This window comes from Oryctolagus cuniculus, chromosome 3, assembly GCF_964237555.1.
Source record: "Oryctolagus cuniculus chromosome 3, mOryCun1.1, whole genome shotgun sequence".
NCBI lineage: Eukaryota > Metazoa > Chordata > Mammalia > Lagomorpha > Leporidae > Oryctolagus > Oryctolagus cuniculus.
In genome coordinates, this window is record NC_091434.1 from 15,436,638 (window position 1) to 15,461,778 (window position 25,141).

The 25,141-nt window shown below is 41.3% G+C and overlaps 1 protein-coding gene across 4 annotated transcripts in view; it reads left to right on the forward strand.

Moving 5' to 3' along the window:
- AP1S3 (adaptor related protein complex 1 subunit sigma 3) overlaps nt 1-25,141 on the forward strand; it is a 69,585-nt gene that overhangs the window by 38,244 nt on the left and 6,200 nt on the right. For all 4 annotated transcript variants that reach the window (XM_070071502.1, XM_070071503.1, XM_051849127.2 and 1 more), the window contains exons 2-4: nt 13,585-13,763; nt 15,465-15,573; nt 24,315-24,452. In XM_070071502.1, the coding sequence (XP_069927603.1) occupies nt 13,585-13,763; nt 15,465-15,573; nt 24,315-24,452 (426 nt within the window). The remainder of the gene's footprint in view (nt 1-13,584; nt 13,764-15,464; nt 15,574-24,314; nt 24,453-25,141) is intronic.

Below are 25,141 nucleotides of genomic sequence, written 5' to 3' on the forward strand. Positions count from 1 at the left end.
CAGCAAGCATTTGTGGAGTGCTTATTCTGTGCCTGATGCAGAGTTGATGTGTGTAATATCTCTTCATCCTCCCGACATCGCTGACATTGTGACTGTTGTCATCCTGATTTTTGAGATGAGACTGAGGGCCAGAAAGATCAGGTAACTTTTCCAAGTCCTCTTAGCTCACAAGTGATAGCGCTAGGATTCAAATGCAAGCTCTCAAACGACCCATTACCCAAGTCTTCCCACTTAGCCAAGCTGCTCTACACTCCCTACCCCTTGCCCCACCAAAATGTGGCCTGGTTTAGTGAAAATGATCAGATCTAAAACAGCAATTGAGTTAACTGGTAACCAGCTTAGAAGAACTAAAATGTTAATGTGTGGAATGGAGGAAGTTTGTTTTGAAGGACCATTAACTAGAGGACGTGCAGAGAGTGTCGGCAAACCTCCCACCCAAGAACGCGTGTGAGTGACATCTGGGAAACTTCTATCTGATGAAGCATCTTTCCACTCAGCATGCTGGTAAAACCTGTAACAGATCACAGAAGGCTTTCCAAATGGCGTTATTTTAGGGAGAAGTCAACTTGGCTTAGGGAGAGCTATATATGGCTGGAGCCCTTTGAGGAGGTGTTTTGGTTGTTGTTATTTTGGTTTTTTTATTTTTTAAGATTTATTTGAATGTCAGAGCTACACAGAGAGAGGAAAAGTCACAGAGAGAAACAGATCTTCCATCCTCTGGTTCACTCCCCAAATGGCTATGACAGCTGGAGCTGGGCCAGACCAAATCCAGGAGTCAGGAGCTTCTTCAGGGTCTCCCATGTAGGTACAGGAGTCCAAGTACTTGGGTCATATTCCATTGCCTTTCCAGGCCATCAGCAGGGAGGTGGAATGAAAGTGGAGCAGCCAGAACTTGAACCCACAGGGATGTCAGCACTACAAGCATTAGCTTTACCTACTGTGCCTCAGTACCAGCCCCATGGGCTACTGCTTCTTTACCAGCATAGTATAAACATCTTCTCGATACTCCTGGCTTTGCCCTGGCCCAGCTCTGGCTATTGTAGCCATTTGTGGAGTGAATCAGCAGATGGAAGATCTTCTCTCTCTGTCTCTCCCTCTCTCTGTGACTCTGCCTTTCAAATAATTAAATACATCTTAAAAAAAAAAAAAAAACAGTAGCCCTCCCTTCAGAAAAACCCCTCTGTTAGGGCCCAGCCCACTGCAAGGATAGTCTTGTGGCTCTCAGAGTGGGTGTAGAGGAAGAAAATCAGGATCACTGTTAAAAGGTTTATCTTCGCAAGCAAATATAAACTCGAATCATGAAGGAGTGCGTGCTCAGACCTGTCATGTGTGCCATTTTTATCAGTGATTATTTTTATAATTGATCTAGCAGAAAGAAGAGAGCAGCTGACCTCTTGGTTTTGCAGATTCTGTTCAGCTCAGAGAAGTCAGCGTCAGAATAAGCTGCCGAGAGATCTGGCAGGTGCAAGCTCCAGGCAGGTTTCTTCGCTCTGGGGAAAAGTAAGTGCGGTTGTAAGGTTATGATGCTCAGCAGGACCCTGAGCTTTTGAAGGAAGACTCAGGAAACCCAGTGCTCACCAACCCAAGGCAGTTTTCTGCCCAGGCTCTGAATATGTCATTATTTGCCTTTGCTCAAAATTCAACAGTTCCACCAATATTTGAGTCCCTTTTGTGAGCTAGCAATGGAGTGAGGCCTGGTTCAAGAAGAAACATACAACACGGTAAGGGAATTAAGAACCCCAGGACAGGAGGAGCAGCTTAGAGGCAAGAAGACTTCAATCCAGAGGGGAAGGCTGAGGGGAGTTTATGGTGACTGACAGAATCAACAAGGAACTTCTGTCAGTCCCCTCTCCTAAATTGCACTGGGGTGGGAAATGGAGAGACATTGGTTTAGTGTGCACAGTTTCAGTTACAATGAACAAACAGATCCTGCGCACCTAATGGATAGTTAGTACCCCTGCCTTATCTACTTGAAAATGCCAATATTCTTAATACTCAATACTCAGACTCTCACACAGATAATGATGTGAAGTGATGGTGATGTTAATTAACTTGATATTGGTAAGCATCTGACAATGAATATCTAAATCAAAACATATGTATATCGGCCGAGTTTTTCACCCAGAGGTAATTACTTTTAATAAGTGCAGCCTTTTCTTTGACTATTTACTTCTATATTTCTAAATAATAGGCTTATGCTGATAGTCTTCCATTCATCATGTTTTGCCTTATCTCCTGACTTCCTGTATGGTAAATGAACATTACTTCAGTTTGTTTTCTCAATTTTTTAAATTTTAATTATTTTTAATTGATTCAATGTGGTTTGTAGGTACAATTCTAAAAATACAATGATATTCTCTTCCTCCCTGCCTCACCCCACCCGTCTTCCTTTTCCCTTTCTTTCTTTTTCTAGTTTTTAAGATAACACATTTTAAATTTACATTACAGTAAAAAGGCTTAATACTTCACTGATTGGTTCGCCATCCCCCAAGCCAACGTATAGCATACACGTATGCACACAAACACACATACACACACATGTGCTCATGCACATACCTACTTCCTCTCTTCTCTTTTTCTTCTCCAAAAATAGTTTTAAGAACCATGATTATAACTTCTGTTGTGTTATTTCTTTTTCTTTCCTGGAGTTTATGGTTTCCTCATTTTTCTACTTGCCCAGCTTTCTATAAATCTATTATTATCTTGTTCTTAATCCACTAGCATAGCTTTCAGAAAGCCCGTCAGTACCTTTCCCAACTATACATATATACATGTATACATATAAATACATATACGTATATAAACAATCAACTGATGGACGCATTCTCTTCCTCCCTCCCCTTCACAACGGATCTGCTTCCGCTCCTGCCTCACCACTTCAACCGCCATGGTGGCCTTCCAGGCCTGACGTGCTGTCACTCAGGACTTTCCTTTCATTACCTTTTGTTTTCCCCAGAGACGTAGCTAACGCTTTCTTGCATTTACTCCTGCATTTATGAGGTATACCCTGCAGTGGCTTCTTAAGAAATATGCCACAGCGCTGGCTCCACTTTTTACCTTTTAGGAGCTTTTTCTGGTCTCTTTTTAAAAAACAGGCCACTATTTTTTTGTATTTATTGTCAGAGGAACTCTTTTACTCAGAGAGTGTGTGCGTATGCATGTGTGTGTAAATGTGTATGTGTGAGAGTGGGGGTAAGTACGTGAGTGTGTATATGTGAGTGACCTATGTGTGTGTGCCTGAATGTGAATGTGTATATGTAAATGTGTGTGCGTCAGCATGTATATATGCAAATGTGTTTGTGTAGCTTTCCTACTGTATCCCGTGCCTTATTTTTTTCCTGTTCTTTTTTTGTCTCTGTCTGTCTAGAGTCTGTTCTCAAATGTGCAGTGACCTTGGCCTCTGAGTGATCAGAAGCAGTGCTACTGTGGCAACAGACAGTTCTGAGGGCACAGTCAGCCTGCCTGGTTGACTTCACCGTTAGTATGCAGAAGTCTTTTTTCTGCTGTTTGGTGTCATTCAGTCTCTCAAATGAAGAGAGAGGTTTATTTTTGTACAACAAAGCTACAGATGGAGCACAGGAGCATGTTGATGTCTTGCTTGAAGATAGATGGTTTTGTAGGCTCTGAATTCCAGGAGGGCTGTGGGCATCTATAAATATTTCTTCTACAAGGCACAGATGAAGTCCTCTGAGTGCTAATGAAAGCCAAAAGTGTGTAAGAACTGTGGCATGGCACAGATTTGACCTTCTCAGATTAGGTGAGGCCTTGATATCTGTGGACAGTGTCAGAAGCACCCACTTGCTGCACTGGGGGCCAAAGCAAGTTGGGCTCAAAGTTGCACTAGAGCTTAACCTTTGCTAATTTTTTGTGTCGTTGAGTAAAGCAGTTGGAAACTGTGTGTGTGTGTGTGTGTCTGTGTATCTGTGTTGTATGTATGCATATGCACATTCATTCTCACTTAGCCAAAGCCCCTGAAAATGCTGCAAGTGGCAGGTGCCACTACTCTAGAGGTGGATTTTCAGCTGGTTTCCTCGTCTCCAGAACATTGCATTATTCTCTTTTAGAGACATGGTACCCATAAGCATTGCACTGAGACATTCTCTGGGGAGAGTTAATTTATTTCCCTTTCCCTACTTTGCTAACTCACTCACTATATTTCTGTCTCCCTTCCATCTTTTGAAGATTGGTTGAGACCTCTTTATTTTTTTTAAGATTTATTTATTATTTATTGGAAAGTCAGAGTTACACAGAGAGAGAGGTCTTCATCCACTGGTTCACTCCCCAGATGGCTGTCACGGCCGGAGCTGCGCTGATCTGAAGCCAGGAGCCAGGTGCTTCTTCCAGGTCTTCCACATGGGTGCAGGGGCCGAAGGACTTGAGCCACCTTCTACTGCTTTTCTAAGCCATAGCAGAGAGCTGGATCAGAAGTGGAGCAGCCAGGACGTTAACCGGTGCTCATATGGGAGGCTGGCACTGAAGGCAGCAGCTCTACCTGCTATGTCACAGCGCCGGCCACTGGTTGAAACCTCTTAACAACTGTTGTCTTGGGTGCCATTCTCTTTGACTTTGGGGCTTCACATAGTTTTGAAAATTCTACTGTTATGATAATAGTATTTTGAGAGGGAGATGAGATCAAGGCTGGCGCTTAATTCAATATGTTGACCTTGAAGTTTCTTTTGGTTCCTTTCACAATTATAAGGCCTTAAAGGCATAGAACCAACTCTTATATTTGTGTGTTTTATGGTGCACATACCAGGAACTCAGTAGATACTGATGGAAATAAATGATCTGTGCTGAGAAGTCTCTTGGAAATACGATTATTTTAGCTGCCAATGTGGTGGTTTCCCCTGAGATCATCTTTGGTTAATCTTGAAATGGGGGAGGAGGATTGACTGCCAAGTGCAGGGTTTCAAACTGACACCCATGGCTTTGGGAGATTTTAATTCTTCATTTGGTTTGTTGGCATTAAGAGAAAGAAATTTGAGTTCACTCCTGTTTAAAAGGAGAAGGAGACAACTTTCTATTTTTCATAAGTATTCTTAGCTGTCTAATCTTATACTGCCCTTCTTGAAGGTCAGCTTTTTGTTTAAAATGCAGTGGTTTGACACACCCAGAGTCCCACCCAATTATTTCTAATACTTGGAAAAAATTATATATACGAGTATTCTTCCTGGTAAACAACATTCCTTGAGTGTTTAAATATTAACACTAAGTAAAAAGCTGATTTTCTGTTAACATTTCTTTACTGGCCAGCCTTGGTTCTGCTTGTTTGACCTCATGAATGACTTTGTCACTGGGCCCAGAGTTGCTGTCCTTGTCATCTTCCTTCTTCCCTTCCTCCTCCTCCTCCTGTAACAGCGAGAAATGTACTTTAAACGACTACCCAGTAAAAGATATGCAGTTGAAACAAACATCTTGGAATAATACTAACCTTAATATATGTGATTGCTCTAAATATGCTGTTCTGTTCTGCTCTGTTTCATTAAAAATAGGTTGATTGTGACCCATTGTTTGTTTTACAGTCTGCTGGATTGCAGCCTGGTGTTGCAAAAACAATGCTCCAGTTAGTGTAAATAAAACCTAAACCATCGGGTGTGCTTCCTTGCCCTCTTACTTTTGTCACTTAATTGCTTTGAAACTAGAGAAAAATACCATGGCTCCCCCTGTTTAAGTCAATGACGATCATTTCTGTGTATGCCTAACCTACCTGTTTTGTTGTCAGCATAGCAGGCTGGCATCTCAGCTGGCTAGGAGACATTTTGTCTTTTTGCGTAGTTCATACCCTTTTAGTTTTAAGGCTTTATTTTTATTTTTTAAAAGCAGTTTTAAGTTCACAGCAAAATTGAGCAGAAGGTACCAAGACAGCCCGTATATCCCCTTCTCTGCATGTTCATAGCCTTGCCCCTTATACTGTTCCCTACAAGAGTGCTGCACTTGCTAGAACTGATGAACCTACACTAAATCATCACTATCACCCACAGTCCATGGTGTACATTAGGCTTCACACCTGGTGTTGGACTTTCTATCGGTTTGCACAACTTTATAATGACCTATGCCCACTATTATCTTACAGGGTATTTTCATTGCCTTAAAAAGCGCCTGTGCTCTGCCTCTTCTTAACATGCAGGACACCCCTCGACAACAACTGGCTGGCAAAATCATGACCTTTTTGTCATACTCTAGGGTTTCCTGGACAGTGTGCTGTCTCTTTGAGGTGTAGTTTTATTGAAAGAAGTTTGGCATTTACTTAGTATTAGGTCTTCAGATAGAAAGCTGACTGATTTTTATTGAACTCATTCATATCCTTTGTGTTAAGCATTTTTTCTGATTATAGAATCATACGTATAAACTTTGTAAAATCCAGGTAAGAATAAAGAAGAAAGTAACATTTATAATTCCTCTATTCCAAGATGCCTGCTATTAAAAATTAAGGTATTTTCTTCATGTAATTCCTTTGCAAGTATGATTTTACATTGTTATATAATACTGTACACACAATTATATATACATATATTAACTTAATATTATATCTGAGGAACTCTGTTGAAATATTACTTAAATATTACTTAAAATGTATTTATTATTGAATATTTAGGCATTTTCCAGTTTTTTGTTTGTTTTCATGTAATACTGTAAAGAACTGCTTTGAGGGGCCAGCATTGTGGCTCAGTGGATTAAGCCAGCACCTGAGATCCAATATGGATACTGATTTAAGTCCTAGCTGCTCTACTTCCAATCCAGCTCCCTGCTAATGTGCCTGGGAAAGCAGCAGAACATGGCCCAAGTACTTGGGCTCCTGCCACCCACATGGGAGACCTGGATGGTGTTCTTGGCTCCAAGCTTTAGCCTGAGCCAGCTCTGCCTGTTGTGGCTTCTTGGGGAGTGAACCAACAGATGAAAGATCTCTCCTCTTTCTCTTTCTCTGTCTCTCCCCTTCCCATAACTCTGCCTTATAAATAAAATAAATATTAAAAATATTGCCATGGACATTGACTGCCTAAATATTTATCTGCATTTTTAAGGTACATTTTAAATATATATTTTATTTATTTTTATTTGAGAGAGAAAGAAGGAGCTCCCATCTGCTAGTTCATTCTGCAAATGCTCATAATGGCTGGGCCTGAGCCAGGCTGAAGCCAGGAATTAGGAGGAAACTCAATCCAGGTCTTCCATGTGGGTGGTAGGGATCCAACTACTCATCATCTGTTGCTTCCCAGAGCAGACATTAGCAGGAAACTGGAATTGGGAACAGAACTGAGACTTGAACCCAGGCATTCTAATATGAGATATGAGACCACTGGGCCAAACACTTACCTCTAAGATAGATTAAACAAATAGACCTACCAAGTCTAAGGAATAGACATTTTAGGACTCTTAACATAGCTGAATCACTTTCAGGAAAGTTAGAGTTCTAGAGAAGGCTATTGTTTATTTGCTTATTTATTTATTTATTTATTTATGTAAAATTTATTTGTAAGACAACCAGACACAGAGATGTTCTATTCACTGGTTCACTCACCAAATGCCTGCAACAGCCAGGGCTGGGACAAGCTGAAGCCAGAAGCCAGGTCACCCATGTTGGTGATAGGGACCCAACTACTTGAACCATCACCTTCTGCTTCATGGGGTGCACATTATCAGGAAGCTGGAATGCAGGGGGCGGATGGAACTGGGACTCAAATCCAGACATTCTTATTTGGGATGTGGGTGTCCCAAATGGTATATTAACAGCTAGGCCACTGAGAATTTTTATCATGAGTGAGTGTTGAATTTTGCCAAGTGCTTTTTAAGAAGTATTTATTTACTTATTTGAAAGGCAGTGCAACAGTGAAAGGGAGGGAGGGAGGGAGGGAAGGAAGGAAGGAGGAAAGAAGGGAAAGAGAGAGAGAGAGAGAGAGAGAGAGAATCTTCTATCTGCTGGTTCACTCCCCAAATGGTCACAACAGCATATGATATGTAGCATATGTCTCAAGAGCAGGTTAACAGTTGTACCAAGCATCAGCCCCAGAACACTATTTTTCTAAAGTGAGCAAAACTTAGGGTTGTTCAGCATGTGCATGGATGCCTTGGGAGTGGGGTCACAGATTGGCAGCGTGGGAATGATGAAGGTATAGTCCTGAAGAAGTAGATGAGAGTTGAAAGCCAAAGCATACGATTTTGGTTCCCCAGCATCTTGAGGGGTGGGTGTTTGTGTGCACCAGGTTTGTGTGCACAGGTGTGGGAGAAATTCTGGGGATATCCCCAGAATGTCAGAATCAGAGAGTGAGGATGGAGATAGGGAATATGAGGGGCAACGGTGGTCATGGGTGGAATAACCCTGAGGGGAAAAGAAGGGAACAATGCTTGGAAATCTATGCAAGTGTCCAGGTAAGCTGAGCTTGGCCATTGTGCACTGATGGTACTAGCAAGGTGTAAATTCCTCTACAGTTTTTCTCAGGAATGCTCATTGCCTCCTTTTAGAAACGAAGATAAGAGTTTGTTTTTGGGTAAGGAATTGCAAAAGCACTGCAGAGGTTGGAAATGAGACTGGGGAGGTAAGGATCACAGAAATTATGCCATTGAAATAAACTATCATGTGGTCTGGACCATACCTGGAGGGGCCTATCTGGTTGATGGAACTGGAGGAAAGGAACATATTCTGTGTATTTATATTTGGGACTCGGATTCTGAGATCCATGTGAACCCTGAGAAAGTGATACTCATAATGAGACAGTGTTGGGGACTGGAAAAGGTTCCTGGATGCCTCTCTTCTTGAATCCTGGTTGTGCATCCATTTCATTGGTCCAGGCAGGGAGCAGAAGGAACTGCACATACTAGGAACAAGTTCCGCCATCAGAAGCCTTCACTCTGCACCTTGTACTAGAAGGAAGATGCTAACACTGGACAGTTGCCAGTGCAAACCCAGTGGTATTAGCCTGTCTTGCACTTCCCTCAAAGGCCTAAAAGTGTCCCCTGGACATGCTTCACAGATGTGTGACTGATTGAGGCTATGCCCACTTGGGATTTCTCTGGTGGATGCTTTAAGGACGGAATGTTTGGTGCATGTTTGATTTGAGGGATCATCTGTGACTGAATTAGGCCCTTCCAGGTGACAATGAACCCAGTGACTGCTTCTGAGGTGGGATGAGAGGCATTGATAGAATCTGATGCACACCTGGGACCAAAGCATTTGGCCCAAATGTAAGAAGTCCAACCCTGTTCAGCACACTTTGCAGGATTTAAAGTTATTGCTGGGGGCAGGTGCTGTGGTGTAGTGGGTAAAGCTGCTGCCTGCAGTGCTGACATCCATGTGGGCCTTAGCTCTCTGCTAAGGCCTGGTAAAGCAGTGGAAGATGGCCCAAGTCCTTGCGTCCATGCAGCCCTGTGGGAGACCCGGAAGAAACTCATAGCTTCTGACTTCATATCAGCTCAGCTCTGGCTGTTTCAGCCATTTATTTGAAAGAGTTACAGAAAGATGTAGAGACCAAGAAAGAGGTCTTCCATCTGCTGGTTCACTCCCCAAATGGCTGCAATGGCCAAACTTGAGCCAATCTGAAGCCAGGAGCTAGGAGCTTCTTCGGGGTGTCCCACGTGGGTGCAACTGCCCAAGCACTTGGGCCATCCTCTGCTGCCCTCCCACATGCATTAGCAGGGAGCTGGATTGGAAGTGGAGTAGCCAGGACTCAACCAGTGCCCACATAGGATGCCAGCACTGCAGGCCAGAGCTTTAACCCACTGTTTCACAGTGCCAGCCATGATATTAATTTTAAGTTAAGGTGACTCTTGGAAACTATTCAAAAAAATCTTCTGATTGCCTCTTTTCCTACTCAAGTTAATGCTAATCAAGAGCATTATTTGACTAACCTCTTGAAACGTCTTATTTAAGTCTGCCCTGAAAGACTAAGCTGATAAATTGGGTAAAATTAATTGTTGTGAGTGATGGGCTCTTCTGAATCATTGTAGCTCATTCTGCCAGTTCACTCAAGCTGCACTGTCAAATCAGGGGAGGTCACAGATGCCAAAACACAAGTTCTCCAGCACAGCAGAACTCAAAAAGACTCTTTCAACACTGTCTTATGCAATGCAATTATTGGATAAATGAATTTATTTGTTGCTCCTTTTGAACTTGGAATGCATTTTTATATTTAATATGAGCTTATACAGGGTGTATTATGTTCCTGCTCATCCTTCATCTTTGAATTCATTGTTAGAATGAAAAATTGTTCATTGTTCACTGTTTGACATTGTTGACTCATGTTAGGATGGCAGGCACCTGATCCTGAGATAAATTTGCAGCATAGATGAGCTGAGTAGTTCCAGCCTTCCCATGGAGCTTTGAGCATCAATTTGGGTACCCTGAATTTAAAGTAACACTTAACCTACGGAGAAATCTCGCAAGACTCTCAACAATGATGGTTATGAAATCTAAAAATGGAACAAATAAGGGGACAACATAGAACCAGGGATTTTCCTCTGCAAGGAAGAGTCTTGGGAGGACTTAATAGCTAACTCATCACACATTAGAAGCTGTTATTTAAAGGATAGTAATTTTTCTCCTTTTATATACACTGTGGATAAACAGGGAAAACTGGTTTAAGTTGTAGCAGAAGAGATGTAAGTTAGTTGAGAAGAAAAACAATTCTGACTGGAAATGCACAGTAAACATCAAATGTGTGGATTTCATTTCTCTGGTAGTAATCGAACATTCACTGAGCATTGGATTTAGTAGTCTTGTCTAATGGCAGTGATCCAAAACTGAGCCTTATTCTCAGGGTCTTAAGGTTTTGTGTTCCTGAAATCACTCAGTTTTGCACTTGTAGAATGTCACTTTTATGATGACCTCTTTTTAGAAACAAAATAAATGTGACTCTTAGAAAGTAGTAATTGTGTCCCATTATTGAATTATTTTAAACCAGCACTGACAGTGAAATGGGCATTTAAGGAATGCTGCATTCTATGGAGATATTTAAAACTAGACTGAGAATGATTTTTCTTAAGGCTGCTGGTTGGGCAGGGCTTTTTAACTTGGTTTCTGTGATGTCTTGGTTCTCACATCCTTCTTGAACCAGATGTTCCCTTTCTTTTTTTTTTTTATTTTTAGTTTCTTTTAAAGATTTATTTCTTGTATCACTTGTCCTTTTTTTTTAACTTTTATTTAATGAATATAAATTTCCAAAGTACAGCTTATGGATTACAATGGCTTCCCCTCCCATAACTTCCCTCCCACCCGCAACTCTCCCCTTTCCCACTCCCTCTCCCCTTCCATTCACATCAAGATTCATTTTCAATTCTCTTTATATACAGAAGATCAGTTTAGCATATATTAAGTAAAGATTTCAACAGTTTGCACCCACATAGAAACACAAAGTGAAAAATACTGTTTGAGTACTGGTTATAGCATTAAATCACAATGTATAGCACATTAAGGACAGAGATCCTACATGAGGAGTAAGTGCACAGTGACTCCTGTTGTTGACTTAACACATTGACACTCTTGTTTATGGCATCAGTATTCACCCCAGGCTCTTGTCATGAGTTGCCAAGGCTATGGAAGCCTTTTGAGTTCACTGACTCTGATCATATTTAGACAAGGTCATAGTCAGATTGGAAGTTCTCTCTTCCCTTCAGAGAAAGGTACTTCCTTCTTTGGCCTGTTCTTTCCACTGGGATCTCACTCACAGAGATCTTTCATTTAGGTCATTTTTTTTTTTTTCCAGAGTGTCTTGTCTTTCCATGCCTGAAATACTCTCATGGGCTTTTTAGCTGGATCCACATGCCTTAAGTGCTGATTCTGAAGCCAGATGTTCCCTTTCTAAGATAAAAGATGAACTGTTAAGACCTCAAATTGTGTCGCTGGGGGCAGAAATAGCGCTGAGTAAGGATCCTGGGGTTGGTGTGCCCTCAGATATTGCCACCTGATAATTTCCTATGGCTTAGCCGCAACATTCAGAACCAACCTCTCCACCAGAGTTGAAGATTTTATTTGTAAAAAGTTTTTTTTTTTTTTTAAATTCAGTATTGGTTACCATTATACAAGAATACTTTAAAATATTCATGGAAAATGGAATCAAATGAAAATGCCTGTTTTCCATGAACTTCTTGAAGACTACTCACATATCCCTCCATTATCCAAATAACTGCAAAAAAGCATTTACTTATTTATTTGAAAGACTGAGTTATAGACAGAGAGATCTCCCATCTGCTAGTCCATTCCTCAAATGGCTGCCACAGCCAGGGCTGGGGCAGGCTGAAGCTAGGAGCCAGGAGCTTCAACCAGGTCTCCCATGTGTGTGGCAGGGGCCCAAAGTACTTGGGCCATTCTTTACTGCTTTCCCAGGCACATTAGTAGGGAGCCAGATCAGAAGTGCATTAGCCAGGACTTGAACTGACACCATATGGGATGCTGGCATTACAGGAGGTCGATTTACCTGCTATGCTATAATGCCAGCCCCTATTTTACTTTTTTAAAAAATCCAAATATAGTTATGATCCTAAACCCGATCTTTTAATATTGTGAGTAGAGAAAATCAAAGCTCTCAAAATAAAGTTCAGACCATCTGATACTTTGTGAAAATCAAATTTACCATACTTCTCAGGTACTGAAGTAAATCTCTAGATGTTACAGTATCTTCCTTTCATTTAAAATTTATTAAAATATGAACCTTCTTTTCAAATGCACATTTTAAACCTTACTTGAAAATAAAATCAGGTTGCTTCCTCCTGTAGCCCACACCTTCTCACCTCTCAAAAATCTCTTGTGGTGCCAAAGACAATTGTAACTTGAAGTGGTTGATTCTAAGGATCTCAGCTAGGTAATCCTCAGAGTAAGGAGTTTATACTTAAGACTTAGAATATGGCCCCCTTATTACTTTCTATTTTAAAAAGATTTATTTATTTGTTTGTTTGAAAGGCAGGGAAAGAGACAGAGACAGACAGAAGGGGAAGAGAGAGAAAGAGATGAGAAGAGGGGGAGAGGGGAAGGGATGGGAGGGGAGGGGATGAGAGAGAAGACAATGATATCCTTCTTCTGCATTCTCCATTCTCCATTTGGCTGCAGGGCTGGGCCAGGCCAAAGCTAGGAGCCAGGAACTCTATTTGGGTCTCCTACATGGGTGGCAGAAACTCAAGTACTTGCTGGCGCTGTAGGCCTGGGCTTTAACCTGCTGCCCCACATCGCTGGCCCCTCCTTTATTTCTATATCATCATGGAATTGGAATGTAATTGCTGACTGAAATCCTTCCATCATTCTTAACTTTTTAAAAACTGTTTTGGCTTGTTAAGGAAGAATTTAATGTTTTCTCAAAGGGATGTTACTGTTTTCTTGATGTATTTTTATCCCTGTAATGGGTTTACAACCTTAAAGGAAATAAAAACAAAAAAATGTGTCTTTCCCCTATAATACAAATAGACCATCCTTATGATGTACACATTGCTTGTTCTCCTGTGCTAAATACCACTGGTCAGATGGTGTAGTCCTCACGCTGTAAGTGGTTTCTCATCTGTTTGGAACTTACCCCTTCTTACCCCAGCCGCTGGATTTCAGTATCTGTGAAGAATGATTGGATTGATCGAGCTCAGGTTTCCCCTGTCCTTTGTGTGTTCTAGATACATTTCATATTGCTCTTCAGTCGACAAGGGAAATTACGGCTGCAGAAATGGTATACCACTCTCCCCGACAAGGAGCGGAAAAAGATCACGCGGGAAATTGTCCAGATCATTCTTTCTCGTGGTCACAGGACAAGCAGTTTTATTGACTGGAAGGAACTAAAACTTGTCTATAAAAGGTGTGAGTAACTTTATGAGAACGGAGTTTCCCATTATTGCATTGGTTTGTTCTAGTCCGAATGATTTAGATTGCAATTCCAATCGCACTGTTTGCTGAAATCTCTGAAGACGGCCTGGATATCTGTACGAGCAGAGACTAAGGCATCGGTTACCTGGGACCTCATCGTCAAAATGACCACTCAGCCTCAGTTTCCTCATGTGTTAATTGAGATTCCTTTCTGGTAAGGTCTTGCTATGGCAAACAGGTGTCGTAAAAAATGTACAGGCTTTGAAGTCAGAAAAAGACTTTCAATTACGGCAAGACCTGTTGAGCCAACATGGGTTCATTTTTCTTTTTCCTTTGCTCTAGTATAAGAGCTAAACTTGTTTATTTATTTATAGCTTTTTAGTTTTTAACAGATTCTGTGTAGTTTGTAGAGAGAATTCTAAGACTATAATGATATTCCCTTCCTCCCTCTATGGGTTCTTAAACTACTTGATATTACTTAGTAGTACTTAAAGTACACATTGACAGTACAGGTATGCACTATTCAGGAAAGGAAATATTTCATGAACTCCTGTTGTGTCCCTGGCATTATTCTAATGGCTGAGGATACAGGGGTGAAAAACATACCTAATATTCCTGTTGTCATGGAGTGGACTCATTTTCTAAGTAAGCAAATAAGGTATTTTCAGTTAGTAACAAATACTGTGGAAAAATGCAGTTTCGTATGGCAGAGAGATGTGTGGCTTTGTTCAAAGCAGCTCTTTATAATACTTATTGCTCAGATTTGCAGGTGGGTAAAGTGAGGACACAGTTTAAGCAGTTAGTCCCCAGCCATAGTAATTGAGTGGTAGTTAGTAGGGCCAGGATTCAAATCCACTTCTTTCAAACTTTAAAACCTATCTACCTTTTTACTGTACCTGCTTGCTAATGGCAAGACCAGCCTAGAGAGGGACCTAAATTTATAGATGAGGAACCAGGCCTGAGAGGTCATTTTGCCAAGGAAGTCCCAAGCAATTGATGCCTAAATCAGGACCAGAACACAGCCCACTTGGCCCTGCATCCAACATCACACTGCATCCAGTATCCACAGAGAACACACACATGGGCCAAAAGATTCTGTCCCCTGATCATAGGAGAGTGGACAGTGAGAGAGAGAGAGAGAGAGAGAGAGAGAAAGGTCTTCCTTTGCCATTGGTTCACCCTCCAGTGTCCGCTGCGTCCAGTGCGCTGCGGCCGGCACACCGTGCTGATCTGATGGCAGGAGCCAGGTACTTATCCTGGTCTCCCATGGGGTGCAGGGCCCAAACACTTGGGCCATCCTCCACTGCACTCCCTGGCCACAGGAGAGAGCTGACCTGGAAGAGGGGCAACCGGGACAGAATCCGGCGCCCCGACTGGAACTAGAACGCGGTGTGCCGATGCCACAAGGCGGAGGATTAGCCTAGTGAGCCGCGGCGCTGGCCTGATCATAGCTCTTTAGGTAAAATCTTTTTTGGGAGATTTTCACATCATTAGCAGAAATAATCCAGTCACCAGAACATATTTATAGATTCTGTTTCATAGTTGTGGAGGGTATTGGATATGTTGAATGATGGTTTCATTCTTCATGATAGGGATAGCCACTGGGGAGGACTTTGCATATTCATTGTGAAAAACCATCTTTAGATTGTTTAATAGATCATTTTTTTTTTGCTTTCTTTTTTTCCTTTTTAAGGTATGCTAGTTTATATTTTTGCTGTGCAGTGGAAAATCAAGACAATGAGCTGTTGACACTAGAGATTGTGCATCGTTATGTGGAGTTGCTGGACAAATATTTTGGAAATGTAAGTGTTGTTCTTTTCTTTTGGAATTAGACACAGGCAGCATCCTAGCTCTTATTTCAGATCTTTCTCTCATCACATTCCTTCTCTCCCTCAAGTCTAAAATTCAAATCACATCAGTACTGAGGATCACATGAGTCCACCTAGGATCAGAAAACAAGGCTTTTCTCCCGACCCGTAATTCTTAATAAATTAAAGACCCAAAGCCTCCCAGAGGCAAGTGTGTCTTTATCTACAAGGCCATGGACATGAGAGACCTGTTGCTGAGCTAGAGTTTGTGAAGCCTGCCTTAATATTTTGTCCCATATTCTTAATCGTTTTTGTCATGTCTCTGCTTTTTTAAATTTCCTTTCTCATAAGCTATAAGTATTTATTAATATTATTTAAATATGAGGAAACAACGCCAAATAAACCAACCCCCTAAATCCTTTCCCTGCACATTGCTATCTAGTAATTGTTCTGCATTTACTGACAAATATGCACCGTATCAGCTGGCGCAGTGCTCAAAACCCCTTTCCTGTGCAACAGGGTACCGTGTGGCTCTCATCTCTGCCACTCTGAGGAAGTCCTAGTTACTGTAGGGTCCTCCCTACTGGTCAATACCAGTGACCCCTCTTGGGTCGTCACTGCCTTTACCTCTCTGCAGCCCTGGTTCCTTGCTGATCCTAACACTTTGTTTGCTTCTCTTCATTTTGCCATGCCATTGATTCTTGCTGATTCTTGTCCTATGTTTCTGAAGACCTCTTTCTGGTTTCTGCCTCTGAGCTCCCTTCCCTTCCCTTCCCTTCCTCTAAATACCTTCCTTCTCTCCCCAGCATCCTGTGTATCTGCTGACTCTCCCTGTACCAGGTGACTCTTCAGTTTGTTGGTGACTGTCTTCATTGGGCTTCTCATGGACAAGAACTGGTCTCTTCTGACAACCTGTTCTGCCTGTGGTTAGGATCTGTTGTGTTCTAGGACCCTTCAGTGCAAAAGAGCAGTGTTTCCTTCATCCTTCTCTCCCAGCCTGCCTCTGGCTGTTGAGACTAAAGTGCCTCTGCTTCTTTCAACTTTCTTTGTTTCTTATTCTTTTTTTGAAAGAGATTTATTTTGAAAGTCAGAGTTACAGACAGCGAGTGCATGAGAGAGAGAGAGAGAGACAGACAGACAGACACACACACACCCAGAGAGAGAGAGAGAGAGAAAAACTGTCTGCTGGTTCACTATTCAGATGGCCGCAAATTGAAGCTAGGAGCCGGGAGAGCTTCTTTGAGGTCTCCCACAAGGGTGCAGGGGCCTAAACACTTAAGCCATCTTTTGCTGCTTTTCCCAGGCCACTAGCAGAGAGCTGGATCAGAAGTGAAGCAGTCAGGACACAAACTGGCACCCATATGGGATGCAGTGTTGCAGGTGGAGGCTTTACCTGCTCTGCCACAATGCTGGCCCCTGCTTCTTTCAACATTCACCAGTATAGATTTACCTGGGATTTCAGTTTTGCTTTCCTTCTAAACTTCTTGTCTAGCTGTTTCTATACCTGGACTCCTCAGCTTCTCTTCTTGGCTGCTGCTTTCCAACTTGCATACAAACCCAGACCTAGGAGTGGTGTTTTTTTTTTTTTAACTTTTATTTAGTAAATACAATTTCCAAAGTACAGTTAATGGATTACAATGGCTTTTCCCCCCCCATAACTTCCCTGCCACCCGCAACTCTCCCCTCTCCCGCTCCCTCTCCCCTTCCATTCACATCAAGATTCATTTTCAATTCTCTTTATATACAGAAGATCAATTTAGTATATATGAAGTAAAGATTTCATCAGTTTGCACCCACACAGAACATAAAGTGTAAAATACTGTTTCAGTACTAGTTATAGCATTACTTCACATTGGACAACACATTAAGGACAGAGATCCTACATGAGGAGTAAGTGTACAGTGACTCCTGTTGTTGACTTAAAATAGCCTACAGACTTGGCCTTTTTGCAAGAGCCTGAAGAGTTACCTGAATTCTGACCTCTCCCGTCACCTGCCTTCTCTTCTTCATTTTTGAACCGTGATTTGAACCATTGTGTTTTCCTAGATGAAGGCAACTTTGATGTGAATTGTGGTTGAATTTTGTCTCAATCTAGCGGACCAAATTTCAACCAGGTGTTTCAAAGAAAGCTGCTTCTCAAGAGAATTTGGATGACCTTCACCAATGCTAAGCCCAGCTGAGGCATGGGGAGAATCAGAATGAGTTCCTATTTCCCTATCATTCATTTTCCACCCTATCCTGGTACACCATTAGAAGTTCTGTCTTTGTCATTAACCAAAATTTAATTCACTAAAAAAGTCAATGAATCTTTCATTAAGCTAAGAGTGACTAAGAGCAGTTCAAGGCTGTATGCCCAGTAGGTGTTCACTTCTTATTAATTAACAGGGCTCAGCAAAGCCTCCCTTCTGATTCTCAGTGACATCATCTCAGGAATAAAATGTTTCTCTTTGGTTTTCTTTACCTCTTGTGTTGTTAATATTAAAGGTTTTCTTGAATTCTGTCCTTATTTCTTTCCAAAGGAAAACTTTCTACTGAGCTTCTAACACTGGGAAATATTACCTTCTGAAGACAGATAAGGCAAAATCTCTGGTTACTAATTTAAGTTATGTATTTTTAGCACTTTTCAATTTCAAAGAGATTTATAAGGATTAACTAGTTAATCTTTCCATCTTCAGTAAGTAGCATTGACCCCAATTTATAGAGGCTAAGAGGAAATGCCTGAAAGTCTCATAGTAGATAAGAGTATGTTTGAGGATTTAGACACCTGCCTTACTTTCCCATTAAAGACTGTTGTGTGAATTTTCCATGATGCCCTCGGCGTGTGGATGCTGTTGTCCTAGAGCGGTTTTGAACCTGATTTAGGGAGTTTTTATTGTTGTTGTAAAAGACGAGACCGTGAGTCTTGTCAGATGCTGGGGTCAACTTGCTTCCATAGCCGACCCAGGATTTGGGGCCTGCCACCTGTGTCCATTTTACAGATGATAAAAAGGAAACTCAAAAAGGTTAATGTTACTTTGTTAACTCATGGGGCTGCCATGAGGGCCAAATATGTAGGGTGAATAACAATTCTGTATAAACTTCTAATTGCTGTATAGTTGTGCATTGTGTTATATTTACTTTTGTTTTATTTGTGACTTTATAGTATTTATGGAGTTTCTTTTTACCTGAAGCACTTACTGCATGTAACTTGAAATGTTTTGTATTTTCTTTAGAATAGAATTCAGTAGGTAAGGGTCTGTAGTAATCCAAAAGGATTTAGTTTGTGAAATGCCAGAAATAATCTCATGGCATCAAGTATTCTGCTATAAGAAAAGACTTTCAAGCCAAATTACAATAAAGCACATGGCTAAGAAATTGAAGATAAAGTTAAATGATCAGTTTCCGTATTTTGTAAGCTTTATTCCATAATCGAGATACATGAGAAAAAAATAAATAAAATGACTCCTGTATTTATTAACATTGTGATATGGAGGAAGCCATGTGTATTTGCAAAATTGGATGGAGTGGAGCCATTTGAACATTAAGGTGATATTTCTGATGTACGGAGACAGAATTTAAGGTAGAATTTTTGAAGAATTTGAGTAATTAGAAGAAATGCGAATATGATTTATGATTCTTCTAGCATGTTTTCTCTTCTTATTCTCAGATGGTATTCAATTCAAAGAATAACCAGGAGTAGCACTTTACAGCTGTGTATGATCTGTCAGTGTGTAATTGCTCACTGGTAACGTTCTCTGTCATGCCAGTGGAGCTTGTGGATCCATATCTCCAATTATCTAGAGATAGCAAATGCACAGTAATCTGTGTGTGTTTTTATGTAGCGGACTGTGTACCACCTCACTTGATGCTTACCACTTACTGGGTGCTAAACTAATAGCCCCAGGCTGCTGGGGTTGGATTGCTGTTCTCAGAGTGGGGTACAAGAAGTTCCTAGAGAACTTGTATTAGTGTCTATCAGGTTCACTTTGCAGGATTCTGATTGCCGGTTTGTCCTAATGAGACTGCTGTCTGTCTTGGATTCCTGGTGTGCACCTGCCTTGACCTCTGAGGTACCTCAGCTAATGCTACTCTAACTCCTGACTTCTGCCTCTCCTGACCTCTGGTAACTGCCTGCTTCTCGTTGTCTTCTTTCCTGTGCATGAATGCCTGACTTACTGTGATTTCATTGTGTTTAAGTTGTTCAACATTGTAGAACAATGCATAATTTTATATATCTGTTTAGATATGTAGGTTTTAAAAAATAAATGGGACTGCTCTATGCATGTTATTTGCAACTTTCCTTTTTTCCTTTGTAAGTCTGCATTGAAGATCTTTCCACATCTGTCTGTATAAATCTACTTCATTCTTTTCAATTTCTACATAGGAGTCAATGGGGGTATACCATATGTTATTTAAACCATTACCTTATGAGTAAACTTTGGTTGTATCTGATTATTATAATTGATGAAATTATAATCTCAATTGCTCATATATGTTATTGTATACTAATTTGAATACAGTATGGGAACAAATTCCTCATGGAATTGTTGGTCAAAGGAACTCTACGTTTAAAATTGGTAAATACTATACTGTAGTTCAACTCAGTACTCTATAACATTTATGAATTCCACTAACATGAGCTTGAATATCTATTTGTTCAAACCATCTCTAGTACTGGATATTGGATATTATCTCTTAGTTTTCAGATGAACATCAATTTAGCTTGCATTTCTCTGATTACTGGCGAGGCTGTACATTATACAAGATGTATCGGCCATTTCCATTTCTTCTTTAATTGACTATGAATTGCTTCTTGACAGCATTTCCTTGTTTTTGTGATGTTTGTCTCAGGGTTTTCGAGAATTCTTTCTATAACATGGATCCTATCTCCTTTCCCCATTGCCCACATAGGGGTACTTTATAAAGTGCATAGAAAGTAGGATTTAAAAATGAGCTTGCTTTTATAGAAAAAACTTGAAATCCCTGTGTAATTTTCTCATAATGTGCATTTTCTATGAATTTTTGAAGACCTCTATTACTTTCCCCAGCCTGGGACTGTAATTTTAAATGCCCAGTTCACACTGTGCTGTGCTTCACCACATTTTTGCCTTGGGGAGCGTTGTTCCATGAGCATCCAACTTCCTGGAATGAGAAGTAAAAGAAAAAGTTCATTTGAAAATATGTGTGCTTTCATCACACTGTTCTCTCCTGGATGCCTATTCTCAAGAGTAAAACCTTCTGGTTCTGGGTAGTCTTAGGTTATCATTGTTCCCAGTGAATATATTCTTTTACTTGAAATTTGGCCATCTTTGGTCATGTGTGCATATACATGTGTGCGTGTGGACACACAGCTGTATATGCATGCTTGTGTGTGTATGTGTACAGGTATGTATATGCTCATACATGTATACACAAGCCCACTCATACACACAGAGATATTTTAGGGGGGGAGGATTTATGTGTGTGTGTATGGGTGTGTGTATATATATATATGTTTATTGTTGCTTTAATGCTATTTTCTAGTGAACGAAGAGTTTGTAACCCTTGCAGATGAGTTGTATGAGTTTTTCTGAGCTGGCCATCTATCACAGTGGTGTTGTATTCATTTGTTCATGTGCTTCTACATTCAATTGAATCTGTCAACATAAACCATGTTGCTCGTGGAGTCTGCAAGTTTATTGACCTAAATCCTAAATATATGGAGCAATTTGCAAGACTATTGGCATCTATTTTATGTAAAGTTATAGCGTTCAGTAGAATCAGAAAATTATCTGGGAAGCCATTAATCCTCAGCATGATAGAAACAAGACCTATCTGGTGGCTGACTTGTTTGTTTACCCTGCAGATATATATTCCATCTCACTACGTGCAAGATAACAGGGACATAAAAGTGATGAAGACAAGTCCCTACCCTGAGCTCCCAGTATGGGGGATAGGGGTGGAGGGTGATTAGTGATCAATAAGTGAGCATGTTCTAGTATCTAGAAGATACAAATGAGAACCCAGAGGAAATGATAAGAAATCTGAAGGGGAACACACAACCTGGGCAGTCACTGTGCCCCTGACTTTTGAATTTGGCCTTGGAACATGAGCATGGTTTCACTAGCAGGAGAGGAGGAACATTCCAGGAATTTCTGGAATGTACAAAGGGTGAAGGCATGCAAGAACACAGCAAGTTTATGGCACGTATGGCTATAGCATGGGATAAGCCCTGACCAAGAACCAGAGAGCAGGGCCCCTGTCGGTTGTAAAGATTCCTTTATTCCATGCTGAGGAACTAAACTTTGTCCTGGACAGGAGAGGAACAAGATCAGCATTTTAGCAAAATGTCCTTGGTCAATGGCCTTGAGCAGACACAAACTTCACACAGAAGATCATTGCCGTAGCTTAAAGGTGAGGTGTTTCAGGCCTGACCAAGGACTGTGAAAACCAAGAAGAGGGGGAGGGTTTGGGATTTAGAGGGTCGAATCAGTAGGAATTTGTGGGATGACACTAAGGGAGAGGGAGGGATGAGGGGTGGAGGTAGGGGGGAATAAGTTGAACTCTAGGATGAATTATTGAGCAATTAGAAAGATGTTCCAGGTGTGGGTTGTGGTACAGTGGGTTAAGCTGCCACTTGAGTTGCCAGCATCCCATACTGCAGTGCTGGTTCAAGTCTTGGCTATTCCCCTTCTAATCCACCTCCCTGCTAATGCACCTGGGAAGTAGCAGACTACAGCTGAAGTACTTGAGTTCCTTTTACTCACGTGGGAGACTCACTGGAATGGAGTACCTGGCTCCTGGCTTCAACCTGTCCCAGTCCCAACTGTTGTGGCTTTTTGGAGACTGAGTCATCAAATAGAAGCACTCTCTCTCACTCTCCCGCCCCCCCCCCCCCCTTACTCTGCTTTCAAATAAGTAAATAGATAAGTAATAGGAGGTTGCAGCTACTAAACCAAATAGAAACCAAAGGAAAAAGAATAAGCTTGACACTAGTTTGGGATGTGGAAACATGGATTGAAACTATCCAAATTGTCTAATTAGCAACAGAAAATATGGTGAACTAGTGCCCCAGAAGGAGGTAAGGGCTGGACGTGGAGGTTTGTTGAGTCTCCTGCTTGCTAGACACAGCTGCAGAATGCCAATGTGATTGTCTGGAGGAACAGGTGTATTGCAAAGGGAAGAGACCCTATTGTGGAACACGAATATCCAAGGAGAAGATGGGTTTCCAGAATGTAAGGAGCACATGGCAGAGATGTTTGTCTGTTCTGCTGAGTGATACATCTTGTGCACTCTGTAAATCTTTCCTGAGTGAATGCAAGGTGATAAGGAACTAAATCATCCAGGGAGTTAGAGGAGGAATAATCAGAGAGGCAGGAGGAGAACAGAAATTAAATGGTATTGCCCAAGTCGGAGGAGCGAGAGAAAAGTGCATTCCATTGGCCAGGTATTGATGAAGAGGATCAAGTGCTGCTGAGTGGCAAATGTGGGGAAGGATTCTAAACTTCGAGCAAAGCTTTTAACAGAGTAGCTTCTGTTGGGTGGCTAGTATGCAAAGCAAAGTTAGGGGTCGGTGAGTTGAGGAATAAATAGGAGGCAGACAGCAAAGAAAATGCCTGAACAGCTGTCTTATTGGGGCATTGGATTATAGGGGGTGGTCTTGCCACTTGCTGCATTTAAACACCAACGTCTATCAGAGAGTGATTTTTGATGTAACATTTGCAAGTCCAGCAGTATCAGCTGCACTTGGGAACCTGTTACAGATGAGAACTCTCAACCTGACCCAGACCTAGTATATTGGAAGCTGAGGGCAGGTCCAGCACTGTGTTTTAATGAGCCTCTGGGTGAGCCTGATTCACTATAAAGGTCCCAAACCACTGGTCTCTGAAGTAATTTTGAGAAACATTAGCACAGTTGAGCTAATATGTTCCTGAAAAGCGAGCTGCAGAGAGAATCTTCATGCTAGGAGTCAGGATTTACAGACCAGAGAGCAGAGAAATGGAACTCTGCACTTGTTCCTAAAACCCAGCTAGGGGCTCAGCTGTCCTTTGTGCAGGTGGAAATAGGAGCTGAGTGACCATGTTCCTCTGTTGAATCTCAAGTGTCTTACTGCAACATACAACATTATTATCTAAGGACCTTCTCTGCTTTAATAGAATGTGATTTTTCTTTTATTAAATACCCAGAATTCCCTGGCTCTAGATTTCTGTCTTTAAAAATACAATCAGATATTTTTAAAAAAATATTTATTTTAAAGGCAAAGTGATAGGGGGCTAAGGGAGAGAAGGAGGGAGAAAGGGAGAGGGAGAGGTAGGGAGAGGGAGAGGGAGAAGTAGAGAGAGAGGAAAGGAGAAGGGAGAGGAGAAAGGAGAGGGAGAGGTAGAGAGAGAGGGAGAGATATCTTCTATCCACTGGTTCACTCCTCAAATGGCCACAACAGCAAGGTCTAGACCAGGCTGAAGCCAGAAGTCCAGAACACTGTCCAAGTCTCCTATGTAGATGACAGGCACTCAAGTATTTGAGTCATCTTCTGCTATTTTCCCAGGCACATTTGGAAGGAACTGGTTTGGAAATGGAGCAGCAGGGACTTGAACCTGTACTCTGATATGGGATGCTTGCATTACAAGCTTAACCTGCTGTGCCACATTGCTGGCCCCAATCAGATATTTTTATATTTGGTATGGCATATGGTTGCAAACCTGGGAAAGCTTGAGATATCGGCAAGTGTTTCCCCTGATCCTATTGCAAGTTTATCAAAATATTTTTTTTCCTACCAGGTCTGTGAGCTGGACATTATTTTTAATTTTGAAAAGGCTTATTTCATCCTTGATGAGTTTATAATAGGTGGAGAAATTCAGGAAACATCCAAGAAAACTGCTGTCAAAGCCATTGAAGACTCTGATATGTTACAAGAGGTCAGTACAGTTTCCCATTAATATGGGAAAATATGGTGATAGTGGTGATAATAGTGTTAATATTGTATTAGCCAACATGTACTGAGTACTTACACCATGCCCAATACAGTTTTCAAGCAATTGACTGTCAGTAGCTCATTTAACTCTTACAGCAATTTTAAGAGGTACGTAGTGTTTCTACCCCATTTTACAGATAAGCAAACCAGACTTCAGGAGGTTAAATGATGCACTTCTCTATGTCACACAACTAGTTAAGTGTGGAATATAGATTGGAATCCAGGAAGTTGGCTTCTAGAGTCTTTGCTCTTCATGTTTGGGTGAGATTTTAGTGTGAGGATATGTCCCTATTGAAAAGGCGCTATTGCTTGGTGCTACTCTTTTCAAGAATAATGAGATGTATTAAAAGACTTTCATTAAAATGTCTGTGCTGCCCTGGGAAAGGAGAATAGTGTCACATAGTTACTTCATTTGCCAGAAATATTAGAGCTTTATTATTGAAGATGGCATTTATCATTTTAATTAAAATTTCTTGCACCTCTGGGGAAGGCTGTATGCATGCTCCTGTTTGCTCCTTGCTTGCAGAGGTAAAAATGGGTCCTGAAGCATACGTTTTGTACCACTTCTGACTGTTATTCTGGTATAAAAACATAGCAGGACTTCTCTGTTAGAAACAGCCCTTATTTGCACCA